This window comes from Drosophila subpulchrella, chromosome 3L, assembly GCF_014743375.2.
Source record: "Drosophila subpulchrella strain 33 F10 #4 breed RU33 chromosome 3L, RU_Dsub_v1.1 Primary Assembly, whole genome shotgun sequence".
Lineage (NCBI taxonomy): Eukaryota > Metazoa > Arthropoda > Insecta > Diptera > Drosophilidae > Drosophila > Drosophila subpulchrella.
In genome coordinates this window covers 14,065,130-14,082,924 of record NC_050612.1, presented here as the reverse complement: position 1 = coordinate 14,082,924, position 17,795 = coordinate 14,065,130, and the positions used below count along the sequence as shown (strand labels likewise).

At 43.2% G+C, this 17,795-nt stretch overlaps 1 protein-coding gene across 4 annotated transcripts in view; it reads left to right on the top strand.

Moving 5' to 3' along the window:
* The window catches only part of LOC119554034 (protein TANC2), a 53,473-nt gene extending 35,694 nt beyond the window's left edge, over nt 1-17,779 (top strand). For 3 of the 4 annotated variants that reach the window (XM_037864755.1, XM_037864752.1, XM_037864753.1), the window contains exons 5-7: nt 12,160-12,634; nt 13,811-17,172; nt 17,233-17,779. In XM_037864755.1, the coding sequence (XP_037720683.1) occupies nt 12,160-12,634; nt 13,811-17,172; nt 17,233-17,550 (4,155 nt within the window). In that variant the 3' untranslated portion in view covers nt 17,551-17,779. The remainder of the gene's footprint in view (nt 1-12,159; nt 12,635-13,810; nt 17,173-17,232) is intronic. The other variant, XM_037864756.1, reaches the window with a different exon arrangement.
* The last annotated feature ends 16 nt before the right edge of the window (nt 17,780-17,795 follow it).

The following is a 17,795-nucleotide window of genomic DNA, read 5'->3' as shown; positions in this document are numbered from 1 at the left end:
TATAAGCTGCTCAAAAAAATCCAACAGCAATGAACAGATTTTTAGTAACAAGCTGATCTTAAAGAAATTCGTTATAAAAGTAAAAACTTAAAAAATTGCTAGCAATAAAAGATTTGTTATACCTTTTGCTTAGAAAACTAAAAAAGTTATTCAGATTGTTATATTTTTAATCCATTAGTTTGTTTGCCAAGAATATTAAACTCAATCAATGTGTTTCTTCTATTATATAGCGCCATATTCTGTCTATAAAACTAAGCTCTCCTATTTTCTTAGTATTTCTAAATACAAGAACATTAAAAAATCTTAGTTACTTAATTGCTACTTATTCAATTAATTCCCATTAATTAATCTTATTATTTCGACCACTGCTGTGAGTGCAAGCATATCGAGGCGCAAAAAATACGAGGTATACCTCAAAGTTTGTGATTGACATGCACAGGCGACAAATCAACTTGGAAAATGCCAGTGATTCAAATGCGAAATAGTTTGCATTAAAAGCGCCAAATAAAGCCGATATCGAGCAACGATTCGCGAGCGATTCAAGCGCGTTTTTCGAGCCATTAGCCCGCACGAAAAGCGCGATTTTTATCTCGCATGCAATTTATTTTTCCTTTTGGTCTGTGCCTCGTCTAATTGTCCATTGCTGGCAACAAATATGGCGTTAATTATCCACAATTTCGATAGCATCACGTATTAATGATTAGCAAGAGCCAAAAAAATAAGAAAACGAGAGTCGGGGAAGGCAATCAATCAAATGGTGCGCACCTTGAGTACTCTTGTGTATCTTTTACTTTGCGGAATGTCAAACATTGTAATTGGAATTCGATTGGATAGATGGATGTGTGGCAGTAGCCGTGTATCATTAGCTCTGCCAGTGGCTGCTGTATTTTTTTTTGATTTCGCAAGAGATTTATGTATTTACGCGGAATAGCGCGACACCTGCCTGAATCGCCGCATCTCGAACTGATTCCGATTGTGAGACACCTGAAGTATTTCTTTGTCTTACTTTTTCACTACCCGCTGTGCAATTATTCATTGCTGTTCGCGATGACTTTCGATTGGCCGTGATTTAGCGTTATATCTGCGAATATTCATGGGTTTAAGCTGGATTGAGGGTGTGACCCAGGAACTCGAATGCAAACAGATTTATTCTCGATCGATGGCGATGTCAGTAAGATATGCAAGTTATCCAGTGATTTCATTTCAATTTGAACAAGCAAAGTTGTATATAAAGAAATCTCACTTAAGGTGGCCTTATGCGTATACTTAATATAGACGGTAAATCTGAATATTTATACAAAGAATCGATTAAGTGTCAGTACATATATCATTCAATTTTTATTAAACTCGTTTCCTTTATATTACATTATTTTATTTATAATTTGTTAACTGATTTGTTTAGCATGTTAATATTCCAAAGTTGCAAAATGCAACAAATGCAATATGCTAAGATACTTTTTTAAATTACTTTAAAAAAGTCTGTAAAACCTCACAAATTAAATCAATATTCAGGAACTCCTATCAGGAAATAATAATATAACTTTATAATTAGTATTCACTTAACTTGAATATATTTTTCTAGCTCAAAATAATATGCTTTGTTAGAATGTCTCTACTATTTATAAACGGTCATTAATTAAATATATACCGACTGCACGTTGACTTTCGCTCACTCAACACAATCATTCGCTTAATTACGGTCTTAACAATGGCTGCAATCAGGCTTAAATGCACACTGAAAATAGCCGTAGCCAACATATCATTTACTATCATAATCCGATGTTGAACAAGCGACTGATTATTCCAACAAAGCCACAAAACGCGTCATTGAACTCCCGGCGCGACTTGCGGGCGACAAAAAACGCGCGCAAGCGCACACTTGAAGCGCCACCTGCTGGGCGCTTTGAAAACGACCAGTCAACGAACAATTTATCAATTTTCTGAATATCTTCCATCAGAATTAGACGGTTATTAAGGCTAGCATATAGAGAACTTTTTGTTTTGGCCATTTGTAGGTATTTGTACTTGGAAAATCGCCCAAGGAGTCAATTTAAAAGGCCACCACTATAAGTCGCTAATTGGCTTCAGGTTGAGCCACTGAAAAACTGAAAAAACACTTTGTATGTGTGCTGACCACATTTGCATGCAAAATGCAAATGAGTCAAAGGCTTCGCAGCGATTTGCGAGTTAGTTGTGGGTCGCTAATAAACGTAAATTGCTGGAATTGTTCAATAAATGCCGCAAAATATGTTCATTAGCCGCCTCTTTGACATTTATCTATTTTACACTAAACGAAGGCGTGGCAATTTCGTCTGGTTCAATGGAAAGGGTCAAATTGGAAGGCAAATCTCTTCACAACTTAGGAAAATATAGAATAATGCTATACATACATCTCCGCAATCAGTTAATTTACTTTATCACACAAGGCACTTTCATAAAATAGTTAATTTTCAGCGTAATTAATGGTTAATCTTAATTACAAAATCCTGTTAAGAAACCGCTCAACTGTCGGCGGCTATAAAATGGATTATCAACAATCTGCTGGTAGTTACTGCCCATTTCTTAAGCCATTTATTAAATACCGACTAAAAATAAATGCCAACTATATGCCATTTTCAATTAATGGCAAAATATAATTTACGAACCAATTCTGATAAAAATCCATGCCATATCATAAACACACCCACATCAAATTAACTCAGTTTGACTTCAGCTGGCCCGTAATTAAAATCAAAACAAACCAAAAACCCATATAAATGAACTGCCCACACATCAGGCCGCAGAAATATAAAACAAATTACACGGCTTATCTTTATTGGCCCAAATTTCAATTTGCCAACAATTAAATTGAGGCCTGCCACAAAGTGCAATTAGCGATTAAAACAAAGGCCACAACCAAATTTCAGTACCATGATAAATGGAAAGAAAGTCGCTTTCGATCGGGCCCCAAAGGGAAGAATAAAATAAAAATAAAAATGAAAGAAAAGACAAGACCTGGACATCAGTTGGCTTGTCAGCAGAAATATGAGCCACATTGTCGGGTACAAGATGTCTTGCAGAAAAGCCAAAGCACAATAAATGCGAAATATAAAACATACATGTAGCCAAATTAATCATTAAGTCGGGCGAAGAAAGAGCCAAGAAGATAAAACACACCTACCCAAACCCAACTCAAAATAAACCCAAAAGGGCAGGGCAACAGTTTTTGACTGAAATTAATTTGACTGCGGGCTGTGCGAAAAGTGATAAAACATGCAGACACTTTTGGATGAAAGCAGACGGAGAAGCGATGGAGAAATGGGTGAAAAGATTTGCATAATATTCAGAGGAAAAAATCACCAGAAAGCGTCTTAAGATATATAAAAGAAAACAGCAAAAATTAAGTGTTTCAACGCACTGCCCATACTATAAGACTTAGAGCATCCAAATTTTTACGAGATCCTATGTTTCACGCTAGTAAACCCAAATAACTATGAAAAAATTTAAGGAGCAAAATAAACACCTATAGATTCCATATCTTGAGTTTTTGGATATCGTTCTCTACAATTATACATTAGAATATTACTTTTAATCGATGTGGACCATTTTAACGTTAGATTTTTCCCTGTTCAGAATGGGACACCAAAACTGCACTTCTAGATTCCATAAGTTAAGCTACTGAAGTCCGATTTTGGCATGGCATACCTCTTTGAACTTGTGATTGAATTCTTTAGTATTCTACATTAACACATTAATTTTTAAGGATGGTCAAATTTTTAACCCATTTTCTTGTTCGATTTTCCCGTATTTTCAATGACTTTTAGAATGGTACCCCAAAACTGCACTTCCAGGTTCCATAACTTGAGTTATCGGATTCCGATTTAGACGTGTGATATCTCTATGAATTTGAGGTTGAATTTTCTAATATTATACATTCAAATATTTTGTATAAGAGATGGTCCAATTTTTAACCCATATTCATATTCGCTATTTCGTAATTCCCTATGGCTTTTAATTGGGTACCAAAAACTGCATTTCTAACTCCATAACTTGAGTTATCGGATCCCGATTTAGAAGTGCGATACCTCTATGAATTTGTGCTTGAACTCTCTCATACTCTACATTACAATATTACATTTAAGCGATGGTATAATTTTTAACCCAATTTCATGTTCGATTTTTTCACATTTTCAATACAAATTAAAATATAAACGAACTGCAATTAACGGTCCACATTTGCTTGGGTTTTGTAATTTGGACTTGTCATGAAAGTTTTCACTTTCTAAGCTTTGGCCAAGGGTAAACAAAAACTGAAGAGCCCTGTGACCATTTCCGGATTTTTCTGGCAAAAGGTGTTAAAGTGTCGGCGGTTTGTTTACTTAAAATGCTGCTAATTAAATTGGGAAATGCGCTGCATCGTTTATTCGTTGCGTACTTGTAGATGAAGTGTTGAGACATGGAAAATATCGCAGAGAGAGCAGACTATTAATTATGATTATAAAATAAATAATCAAATGTGGTGAAGTAGTGCCATCGAGAAAAGAAATCAACTGATAACTCATATATATATCTGTAGAAGATGTTAATATAATAATAGTAAGTATTATAATCAACAATATTAGCTATTTGTACAACCTATTTACCTGTCAAGTAAGCTTCTCTTAAAGTTATTTTCTTTTTAAAGCGAATTACTGTGAAGTGCCCATAAATTCATTAACCCCTAACGCCTTTCTTATCACAAGGGCCGCACTCTGTAGTTGGTTTTAAGGCCTTTAAGCGTGAGCATGCCCAATGCTTCTTTCCACCTGACCCATAAGTCTGTGGTGGCAGCCTGCATCTCAAGATTATTAACGCTCAACTAAGTCGGGCTCAAGTGGAGTACTTAACCAACTGGAGGATGGATGTGGATGGCGGATACCCATGCCGCAGTGCCTGGTCCATTTCCCCCAAGATTGCCATTAGCATTTGCATTCGGCATGCCGAGCACGTTTCACACTCCCAGGGAAATCCAGCGAGCGGCAGGGTCATAAATGACCGACCTGACCACGGCTCTCAAATATTGGTCATGGCATTAGAAAGCCGCCTCAAAAAGTGCGCATGCAATGCATTTTATGCCCAACTTGTTCTCGTTACGTTAGCGCTTCCTCGAGTGCCCATGCCCCTGAAAACGCCAACAAAACCCCACTGATCCGCACCAAAAACGCATTTCACTTTCCCAGAAATCAATAACGCCATGATATTGAAGACGCCCCGCGCGTGTGAAGAGTGAGAGTGCCTTTCTGCTCCAATCAATCCCAAGTGATGAAACCCTAAACCAAACTTATTCATCAGCTCAAAAAAAAATCACACCATGCTCGATATATTTTTCAGTTTTCTTTACATTTCTTTTGGATATTTTCAAGTCTGCATAGTAGGTTTTTCAACTCCAAACTTCCATACGATATCTATGCTTAAAACCTACTTTTAGCCTAACATGCGGACGAGAAAACTGACCTTAGTTAACCAATAAATTTTACATGTTAATGCTGTTTCTAAATAGGTTTTGTATTAATGATAATACCATATAATATACTATGATAATAATCAATATAAATTATATTTATTATATAAGTTAATCCAAGGATTAGTGTAGTCCCGGCTAGTATAATCTAATTATTTTACATGTACAGAGGAATATAACTTTGATAGTTTTTTAGATCGCAGTGTTCACCGGCTGTACAAATTGTAAATTAAAAAGAAAGCTTTACTTTCTGATGAACTTTAGTTTTATTGTTGCCCAATTATGGGGCTACTCTTCTTATTGATTAACGCACCATTCGAACTTCGCTTTATGTGATTTTCTCCCAGCTTTGGCTTATTTGCTTTTATGATTTGTGTGCGCCTTCTTACACGTAGTTATAATTTTTATGGGCTGTTGTGAAAATCCAGCCCCTCTGGGTAATGAGATTTCACTGTGGGAAGATGATCGCAAGTGCACCATTATTCTGGCCAGCTCAAGTGAAAGCTGATGGGAAAATCAATTTGCAAGGCAGTAGCTTCTAGATGTCCAAAGTCCATTGGGTCAGATGGCAGATGACAGATAGCGAAAGGATTGTCAACTTTCGAAATGCCATAAATAAATGAGCGAGGCAAATAACAACTTAATTTCGCCTGGCAAATGCATTTGCATTATTAGCATACTGTGAATATATTTTCTCACCCATTTCACCGAGTCAGGTGGCCGTCTCTATATCCATATCTCACCCGTTTATCTCCTCGTATCTCTATCTCTGGGTGTTTTTGGTTTTTAGTTTGTAGTTTTCGGTTTTGGCATGCTAGCCGCTTCCTCAAATAAATCGCACGGCATTTGCATGTTGAGAAACAATTTCTCAGGTCTTGTTGATCTGGCCGGATTGGATTGGTTGGATTATCTTGGCCCAGAGTTGGCGGGGGCCTTTGATATATGCCACACGGCGATGGTCATAATATTTTTTTGCGCAATTCGGTTGTCGTCGAGCGGCTTTTTCGACTCGATTTATCGATCGTTAAGTAAATGCATTAATTTTTCTCACCGCTCGTGGCCATGTTCGCAGAAGTAAAGAGGCTCAGCATGACTGGCCAGCGTTGATTTATATTGGCCGGTGGAAAACCAAATTCCCAGCTTGTCAATTAATTATGATCATGTAGAGCTGCGGCCTTTAATTTCCCACTCAATTCGGCTGCAATTGTCGAAATGTCCGCGATGCCTGACAACTTTATCTCGATGCTTTATTTACTATACATTTATTCCAGTTTGATTTGTTTACCCAACTGATTAATGTTTGGCTCTGTCTTATTGTTAGGCAAGCTTTTCCACTTACCAGTAGCAGAAAGCAAAGGCTTTCACTTGACTGCAATTGAATGGCAAATCCATTTCAATGATTCGTTGATCCCCATAAAATTTGGTATTCAAATTGGGCTGACATCGGCCAACCTAATGCAAAATCTTAATTAAACAACGTCTTGTGAGTGCCGAAATCACTTTGCATTGAAATGTTTGTATTGCACTCCACGGGAAAAAATTGTGTTTATTATGCAGTTCAGATTAAATGTTATTTACCGATCTGATAGCAGTGCCTAATTGATTTTTTCTCTGTGCACTTGGCCAAACAAGGAAAACCAATTTGGCCAACACCTCGGACTTGGCCAACATTCTAAGCATGATTACAATACAGAAAATATGTTTTAATAATGCCAGCCAGAAGATTTGGCAATCCAATCCGCATGCATTAGCCAAAAAAAAAACTTAGGACTTGGTATAAGACTACCAACAATGCTGGGCCCCCGTTTTTGTGGGCACCTTTTTTAAAAACGCCAACGAGCACGACGATTTTTCCATTATATATTAGATGCCGAATACCGAATGCAAAGTGGGCGATTTTTACTGGCAGTTTTGAAATGCCAGAGCGTTTAAAATCGCACAAAACCTTTTGCATGCGACTCGCTAATGCTTCCAACTAAATGATATACTTGAACATTTGCATCCATATGCGATTCGTGATCATAAACATTTGTCATGGATGAATAATGCTGAGTGGTGTTTTGTAATGATTTCAAGGTTTAGAGGGCGGTTCAAATGAGAGTCGATGGATAATTTATGTGAGATATCTAAAAATCTAGTTCAACGGAACTAACTGATAATTATTAATATTACAAAGGCATTAAAAACATTTTTATTACCACCTATTTTTTATTAAATTTCAATTAAATTTAATTGCCTTCCCCTTTAATGATCTCTCTTTATTTATATAATTATGCGCACTTTAATTGGCACCCCCAAAATATAATCTAAATAATTTTCTCTATTCAATTTGGCCAGTTTTCAATGCAATTTCCAGCAGGTCTCCACACTTGTTGACCCTCCGCTGGGTCTGCGTTGTTTATTTTATGACATTTAAACAATTATTTTTCAACACAAGCAACTGTTGTTGAAATATCATTTGATTTAACCAGCCAGTTGGCCGGGCCCACACCCTCGTGGAAGTGGCCAAAACGAGTCTTGGCCAGATTGCGATTGGAGCTGCTGGTGGTGGCTGCATTTTGCTGGTGTCACAATGTCTGGGACCGCCGAATTCTGTGACGCCGTTGTTGTTCTCGCAAACGCCCCGCAGCTAAACATGAGATGTATATTTTATTTTTCATAAATTAAAGGAAAAAACTACGTGGCCGAAAACGAGAAAAAAAAACAGTTTTGATATGAACCTGCTGTTGTTGTTGTGGCCGAAAATCGAATTCTTGAATGAACCATTAATCTTGTTGCCAGCTCGGTGGACTCGGTCATTAAATACAGCCGCTGTAATTGCATTGCAGGCACTGCAAAAAAAATGTTTATATAAACACGAAACATTTCTTTCATTAAGTACATGAAAATGAATTTCATTTAAAGAAAATTATATTCAATAATTAATATTATATATCTCTAGTTTATATTTATCAGTTGATAATATAATCAGGCCTATTCTGATTTTTACGTTCCATTTACTGCAAAGAATGCTTTTGGTCAATATGCATGTGATATTATCTTGAAATTAGATCACTTGTGATGTATTTCTTTTATAAATCGAATTCGAAAAAAGACTAGAAACTGGAGTTCGTACATTCTTTTTCTCAGTGTGAGTCTCGGAGTCTGCCTTGGCGATTTTCTCAGTTTCGGTTTCGCTTTAGTTTTTGCGAGCAAATTAATGCGGGTTTGTCATATTACAATTACTGGCTTTTTCTGGCCCGACTCTGTGGCAGCTGGCATTATTACACCTGCGCCCCAATGCGAGGAGGGGCGGAGAGACTCCCCCAGGGGTTCCTATCCTATCCGATCCGGTTCGATCTTGGGGTTTTCTGCTCGATATAGTTTCTGGGGATAGTTATAGCAAGTAGGCAGTTGGTCAATTGCCTCGTTCTGCTCATTTGTTTGCCCCTCTGGGAGCGGCCAAAGTTCAGCCAATCGGTTGACAGTTCATAAGTCTCCGACATGATTTGTTCCTCCTAAAAAATGTTGGAGTGTTCTCACGATTATAATTAGGCAATATATAAATTGGATTCCGAAGTGGGTTGGGTAAATATTTTATACAGATGGAGGATTTGAAATTACAGAGGTGGCTACCAAAACTTTAATTTCCAGACACATATGTAAAAACTTCTCTTAAAATCTTTATTATCTATAATGATGTCAACAAGTATCCATTAAAAGTACTGAAAAATGGAACCCTGTCTAAACACATTACGATCGCATAACGTGCAATGGACAATGACCTGCACTCCTTAACAAATTACACTATTTATTGGCATCCTGTTTCCATCTCACTAACTTCGATCATCTCCATCCAGCGGTGCAAATTTTATGGCGCTTTCACGGTAGCCAAGGCAACTCCTCTTTCTCTGTGAGTCCGCCGCGTGGACAAATTGCCGAGCGGGAAAAGTGAAAATCACCTTTTCAGCTGTGATTTTTTTTCAATTTTCAAATTTTCCATGGACCCCATGTATGGCAGGCATAATTTGTTAATTATTTTCCGAAGCACAGCTCGTGTGCCGGCTACAACTTAATCAAAGTGATGGGGCCAATTAAAACGCCGCCGCGGGAAGCGATAAGAGATCCCAGACCCCTCGACGAACTAGTTTAAAGAAAGCCTTTCCACCACGCGAGTGAAATAAAGAAAGGAGGGGTTGGGTGGGGTCTTTCACTGGGATTGGATTGGATTTTGTTGGGTTGGGTTCGACTGAAGCGCGTCGAAACAGACCAAAGCGAACCGCAGCTTAATTACGATGAGATAGAGGCGGAACCCAGCCCACGGATCGATAGATCCACAGATCGATGGATACGAGATCAGCGCCACGGAATTCCCCAGCTGATCCCGGTAGCTCAGAGATCCCAGATTGAAGCCTGCCGTTCAGAGATACTCACAGACGGAGACAGTAGATAGTTTATCAAGGAAAGTTACGGTTACACGTAGACTAAACCTTAGTTGCATTTAAAAGTTTAATATATATCGATTTAAAATTTTAATGGTATTGAAAAGATCTTAAAAAAGGAAAATTGGGACTTTTAAGTTAGGAAGCAATGAGTCCTCATTAAAATAAGTTAGGAAGGTGAAAAGTGAGGGAATTCTTAGTCTATGATCCATGATTATCCATGATATAGTACTTTAAAGGTGGAAAGTGTATCATCTTTATTTAAATTTTGTATGTTTTTTAACATAATCTAAACCTATTTGTCAGTACTTTTCCGTGAAAATGCAAAATAGAATAAAGACTTGTAGAGATAGTTAGGCAGTTGACAGTCTGTGGGCAGACAGGCTCATTCGAGCATCCTCCAGCGGAAGTGGGCGACTCGTGGTCGTGACTTGAAGGCAGAGAACCTGAACCCAGACATCCGCTGGAGGAGTATAACCAGAGCACTGAGACTTCCGCAGGCGGTACCAACTTGTCAGATCGGTTCTCAAGCCAAATCACAATCATCGAAGGGGCCAAATTGAATAGCTAACCATAATTTCAACAACTCTGTTAAGCCCCTAATCGATGATCTAAAAAAAGATCGATCCTTGGGTTTCTTCGCCTTCAATTAATTTCATAACAGTCCCTTCGATTCTTTTGGCTGGCTCCAAAGTCCAAAGCTCCTCCCTGGGCTCCAACCACCTGCCTGCCTCCACACACATGTGTACACCTCCTGCCTGTCAATTAATGGCCTTTCGACTCCGTCTGGCGGAGCCAACCAATTTCATCTTATTATCCCACACAGAACCCAGAAACTGGTTCTCGGGTTCTGTTGCTGTTTCTGTTACCGATTCTGGCCTGCAAATCACGTTTCTTAGCTTTTCTGTGCCATGTCCAGTCTCTCAACCTACCCAAAAATAATAATAAAAAGAAAAAGAGTCCGAGGAAAACAAGAGAAGGCGAAAACCAACGCAGACAGAAAATGATTTGCAGTTCATTAAGACGAATCCCCCGATCCGAAGGAGCCAGAGTCGGAGACTAGACGATGACTAAGACCTAGATCGAGGGGCTTTTGTGGCGCATGTGAATGAAATTGGTTTCGGTTCGAGTCTCGACGGATCGGAGGACAACAGTCTACAAACTGGACAATCACTAGGCTTCATAAGGTGGAGCTGCACTCAGAGAAAATATTTGTAAAAAAGAAAGTCCTTGGAAAATTATACAAGTATGCCATTGAACATATTTCTGAAAGCCAATTATTATTTGATTTTAACAAGCTTTTCTTTCAAATCGGAATAGTAGAGATTTAGTATTTGCAGGGCTTACTAGCTCGTAAAATTTTTGTTGACCTTCCATTTCAAAATTTTCACAGCATATTTTAGCACCCTAATTGTTTGCCCTCATATTTGGCTTTCCACACTTATGGGTTGGGAAAACACCATATATGTGTGACAATGCATACACGAAAGTAAACTTTGTTTTTTAGGAGATCAAGGTTAAAACATAATTTCGTCAAGTGCATGATTTGTCCAATGGAAATTTTCCAAAGTGTGTGCCCAGCAATCCGGGCTGATCTTGACATGATAATTATGTCTGCACCGGGTGGTAAAACTGTTCACTCGATAAGCCTGAAAATATTTTTGTTTAGGGCTGCAAGTAGGTGGGTTTTTGTGCCTAGAAGCAGCACCACCTCGTTGGCTTTATGAATCTGTGGCCATTGGAAGGCTTTCGTCTTGGGATGGCCCACACATGTGACCAATCAAAAAGTAACGCCTTTGCTTTGGGGCCTGCTCAACTTTGACGAAAGCTGTTCAGTTTCTGCACCGAAAGAAAAGCAGCATTATCAAATTGTTAAATTTTTAAAATATTTATAGATTCCAAGAAATTGTTTTTAGTAGAAGTCGAATATTATGTAAAATCGTTTTCTTAAAATACGATTTTCGAGTATTTTGTAAAACCGTTTTCTTAAAACCCAGCCACATTTAATTCGTTTAAAATGTTTTTATAAAATCATAATTAGATTTAGGCCTAACATAATTTTGTTTATTTTTTAAATTGGTAACCAAACTGGGTTTACTGAAAATGGGATTTAAAAAAAAAAAGATTTTACGCACAACTCGACTTCTAGTTTATAGTAAAATTTGAACAGCTTAGAGTAAGCTTATATTATTTTTTCCCTGCATAATAACTTTCATCATTGATAAGTTTCTAACTCTATTGCCACAAATTTCTTTGCAGCAGCACCGCCAGGAGTCGCAGTCGCCGGATTACCACCACCGCTATGCGAGCAATGGCAAACTGCCCCGGGCGGCGGCCTCTACCAATGGCAATGGCTTTTCCACCGGCACCACGCAGACGGTCACCGTGGATGTGCACCACCAGCACCTCGGCGGAGGAGTCGCCTCCTCCTCCGTTGCCAAGCAGTTGATGGCCAACGGCAATGGCATAAGTGGCCACAGCCGCAGCAGCAGCCTGAGCCACAACATCCATGCGGTGGCCTACAGCGAGCTGAGTGCCGCACCACCGGCCTTTGCCACACCGCCGACGCGGAGGCGGTTCTTCAACCACAAGAATCTCCTCACCAGAGGAAGTGGCGGGGCATCAGGCGGAGGAGGAGGAGGAGGAGGCTTGGCTGGAGGTGTGGGCGGCGGCCATCGACGCACTGCCTCCAATGGGGGTTGTCCCATTGACACGGCATCAATCCTGTCCGGAGGTAAGTTCAGTGTGGGGTTCAAGTGTGGGTCAGGTTCAAGAGTTGGCACAGAAAAGAGCCACTGTCATAGAGGCAATAAATGGCTTTTAAACATCTATCTAGATATTTAAAAAATATATTAATAATAGATAATGCTATAGGTATAAAAAGAGTAAGGTTTATTGCTTAAGAATAAACATCCTTGAAAAGAAAATTCACCCAGCATCCATCATTAGATCATCCTCATCAGCACCATCACCACCATGATAACCAGACGGTGGGCAAGGAGTCCAATGCCCTCAACACATCGACCTGCTCGGATTCGGCGGTCACCAGAAGGCGAAGGAAGAACGTCAGTAACCACAACCTGAAGACCTCCGCTCGCCATGGAGCGAGTAGCGAAAATCGCCTCAACAGACTGAGTTTAGCTGGAACCTCCGTCTACGCGGGGCATCTGTCCTCTCTGGTCTTCGGCAAGATCAAGTCCCTGTGGAGCGTCAACTCCTCCACATCCAGCGAGGCGGGACTGAATCAACTAGCAGGCATGGCTCCGCTCCTTTTCTTTGTGCATCCTTCAGTTTCAGGCGTTAGCATGTCTCTCCAGATTTCGCCTTGACTTTTTCAGCGATTGGCATGTTTTTATATTAGTTGTTATTAACATTTTACTAGGTATTGTTACACTTAGAAAAAAGTTTCTCAAAACTTTTCTACCGATCTTAATAGTGAACCTCAAGTTCTCCAAATTGGGATGATGTGTTCTCTAAAACGAAAAGCGAGATAAATTTGATTTCTCAAGACTCATCTCAAAAACAAACTCGAGAGTACTTTCGTCTTGATTTCAAGAACGTTTCATCTCGAAAAAGTGAGAAGACGAATTTTTATACTGAGAAATTAAATTTGCTAACAATTTTTTTTCGTAAATGTATTATCAAACTAGAAAATAAGTTCATTGGTTTAAAAATTACAAAACTCTTAAATTATTTTATACTTTAATCGAAACTTGAGTTGTTCTTGATGATTTTAATATCAACATTTAAATTAATTTACTATCTATAAGTCACCCAATTTAGTTCTTTAAGGTTAAGCAAAAGAGAGGAATACAATTTTCACTTGCTAAAAAATGTTCCGTTTGTTATTTGCATGTTAGTCCTAAAAAACGTTAAAAGTCTAATAAATATTTGGTTTTTCCTCTCCCAGGAAGCGACGCCCTTGACCATCACTCATCGCTGCTGAATGAGAAGCTACAGAAGGACCAGCTCCACGCCCGGCTCGGCCTGCTGCTCAACGATCCCGGGAGCAATGGGAACAGCAGCAGCAGCGGCAGTGGCTGCGATCCCATCTCGGCCCACTCCACCACGAGCACCACCAGCAGCAGCGGAGTGGGAGCGGCCAGCACCACCACGAGCGGCTCCTCGCAGAATGTCAGTCCGGAGCAGACGCTGGCCAGCGGAGCCGGAATGCTCAGCGGCAGCCAGCTGTCGGTGGCCACCAGCCACGGGGTGGGGGTCAAAGAGGATTCCCTGAGTCTGTGTGGCAAGTTCAAGGCCGGCTGCTCCATGCTGCACGTGTACGAGGCACTGCCGAGCAAGAGTCGCAAGGGAAACGCTCGGAGATCGACGCGTGGTCAGCAGGCATCCAGTTCCAGTTCATCGGCAGCAGCAGCAGCAGTGGGATCCAGAGTCACTGCCTCCACTTTGGCGGCGGTTCAGTTGGCCCTGAAGCCCTTGTTCTTTGAGGTGCCCCTGCAGGAGCCCGATCCTCCGTATGTGGGTCGCCAGTGGCTGGTGCAGCAGCTGTCCAACATCCTCCTCGGAACCGAGACACGGGTGGTGCTTATCAACGGGCAGCCGGGTACGGGAAAGACCGCGTTTTGCCTGCAGCTGGTGGAATACTCCTGCTTCGGCCGTCGGCAAATGCAGGACGATCCCGATGGCATCTACAGCCAGCTTCAGTTGGGCGCCCACTGTGAGCGCATGCGCGGATTGGCCTCCCACATGGTTGGCTACCACTTCTGCCAGGCGGACGCCAATCTCACCTGCCAGGTGCCGGATTTCGTGCACTCGCTTGCCGCCCAGCTCTGCCAGGCTCCTCAATTGACCGCCTACAGGGATTACCTGCTGTCGGAGCCGCATCTCCAGGACATTCTCAGTGTGCGCGAGTGCATCGCGGATGCGGAGAGAGTGATGAAGTTGGCCATTCTGGAGCCACTGTCGCAGCTTCACCGGGCGGGCAAGATTCCCGCCAAGGTGGCTGTCATCTTGGTAGATGCCCTGTGCGAAGCGGAGTACCATCGTCCCGATCATGGGCACACCATTGCCAGTTTCCTGGCTCAACTCACACCGCACTTTCCGGCCTGGCTGAAGTTGGTGGCCACTGTGAGGACACAGATGCTGGAGCTGGTCAAGGCGCCCAGCTACACGCAACTCACACTGGACAGCTGGGCCAGCAGCCAGACGCTGCAGCAGGATATGCTGGACTACATTGGCGCCCGGCTGACGGACAGTCCGGAAATCCGCATGAACATCGGCGGAGGAGGAGGCCAGAACTCACAGGCGGGGAGCCAACCGCAGACGAAGTTCGTGTCCCACCTGCAGTCCTTGAGCCGGGGCTCTATGCTGTACGCCAAGCTCATCCTGGATCTCATAGCCCGCGGCCAGTTGGTCATCAAATCCTCCAGCTACAAGGTGCTCCCCGTCTCGCTCGCCCAGATCTTTCTGCTGCACTTTAATCTGCGCTTTCCCACCGCCCGCAGCTTCGATCAGGCTGCTCCGATCCTTAATGTCTGTCTGGCTGCTCTGTACCCGCTGACGCTGGACGAGATCTTCTACAGCATGGAGGCACTGGGCCATGGGCGGGAGGCACTCAGCTGGCCGGACTTCATGCAGCGTTTCAAGCTGCTGGATGGCTTCTTAATCAAGAGGTTGGACAACACATACATGTTCTTTCACAGCTCCCTGAGGGAGTGGCTGATGCGCCGGGATGAGGGCGAGTCCAACAAGTTCCTCTGCGATGCCCGGCTGGGTCATGCGGCCATCGCGTTCAGATTGTCACGCCTGCAGGCTCCACTGTCGCCGCAGCTCACTCTGGAACTGGGTCACCACATGCTCAAGGCCCATTTGTACGGGGGAACAAGTCTGACTCTGCTTTCTCCCCGGGATTTGCAGTCCTATTGGTTGGCTGGAGCAGCGGACAATATCTCCTCCTCGCTGGGCGCCCTTCGCAATGTCTACAGTCCGAACTTAAAGGTCTCCCGGTTGGTTCTCCTGGCTGGAGCTTCACCAAATCACCGCACGGATTACATGGGCGGAGCTCCGATCCTTTGCATTGCTGCTCACGAGGGCATCCTGCCGATGGTGAGTCTGCTGCTGGAATTCGGCGCCGATGTGGGTCTGACCAACAGTCAGGGCTGTACTCCCTTGATTCTGGCCGCCATGCGTGGCCACTGCGACGTAGTGCGTCCGTTGGTGGCCGCCGGCAGCAGCCTTGGCCAGCTGGACATCACGCAGCGCTGTGCCCTGGTCCATGCCGCCCGGATGGGTCACCTCAGCGTGGTCAAGTACTTGCTGGCCTGCGACTGGTCGCCTCGGCCGCACTCCCAGGATGTCACCAGATCGGTGGCACTGCAGCAGGCACTGATTGGAGCCGCCGCGCAGGCGCACTGCAAGATCCTCGAGGATTTGCTGGATCTCAATGAGACCGAGTTTGACCTGGATGTGAATGGCATGGAGCCGAGCAGCGGAGAACTGGCGCTCACAGCCGCCGCTCGTCATGGATGCGTCGATGTTGTGGGCATTCTGCTCTCCCGCGGCGCCCAGATCGATGCCAGGAATCGCCAAGGATATTCGGCCCTTTGGCTGGCCGTCAAGGAGGGTCACTGGAGCGTAGTGGAGCATCTGTTGCAACGAGGTGCCCTGCTGGACGAGCCACTGGGTCAGACACGCAAGACGCCGCTGATGATCGCGGCGGAGGAGGGACATCTGGAGTTGGTGGAGCTGCTGCTGGCACGGGGATCGGCACGAGAGGCACAGGATCACGAGGGATTTACGGCCCTGAGCTGGGCCTGCTTGCGTGGACACTTGGCGGCGGCCAAGACGCTCATCGAACATGGATGCAATCGGCACCACGAGGATCACAATGGACGCACTGCTCTGGATCTGGCCGCATATCAGGGTGCCGCCAGTCTTGTGCTCTACATCCTCGACCAGGGCGGCAACCTGGAACACATCGATGTACATGGAATGCGTCCTTTGGATCGCGCCATTGCCTGCCGTAACATCCAAGCCGTGCAGGTGTTCCTGCGCAAGGGCGCCAAACTGGGACCCACCACTTGGAGCATGGCCATGGGCAAGCCGGAGATCCTGGTAGTGCTGCTCAACAAGCTGCTCGAGGACGGCAATGTGCTGTACCGGAAGAATCGCTTCCAGGAGGCGGCCCATCGGTACCAGTATGCCCTGCGCAAGATCTCCGGACTGGAGCAGTTGCTGGAGAGGAATGCCATCTTCGCCCAGCTGCGGACCAATCTGCTGCTGAATCTGTCGCGCTGCAAGCGAAAACTAAATGTGAGTACTTGTAAGATAATAATTGTAAGAAACCTGGTTAAGCATTTATCTCATTTACAGGAACTTGACGCCTCCATAGATTTGGCCACGCAGGCGATTGCCCAGAAGCCGCACAGCTACGAGGGATACTACGCCCGGGCGAAGGCGCGCATGGAACTGGGTGCCCTGAACGAGGCGCTGTTGGACGCCAATGAGGCGATGCAGCAGGCCGCCCGGAGCGGAGTCCTCTGCGAGGTGGTCGAGGTGCTGAAGCGCATCCAAACCGAGCTGCTCACCCGGATCTCCATCAGCAGCGAGGATCAGTCCGGCCGGATGTCGAGCATCGGCGGCGGGGCATCCGCCGTTTATGAATCTCATCACGAGATCACCGATTTGTAAATGTCGATTGTTGTGTAATGTTGTACTCCTCGTATACCCCCTTCGAATTCATCCCTATTCTAGTTTAAGTGCTACTCTACCCTTACTTTTTGCTATTTATTGCCTTCGAATGTTCTTAATTTAAACAAACCGCAACTATTTTTGTAATTTCCTTTGAAATTGTCTTTTTAATTGTGTCTACGCATGTAAAAATTAGTTTTATACGCTGATTTACCATTAGCATCAGTTCTTATTCATAACAAATA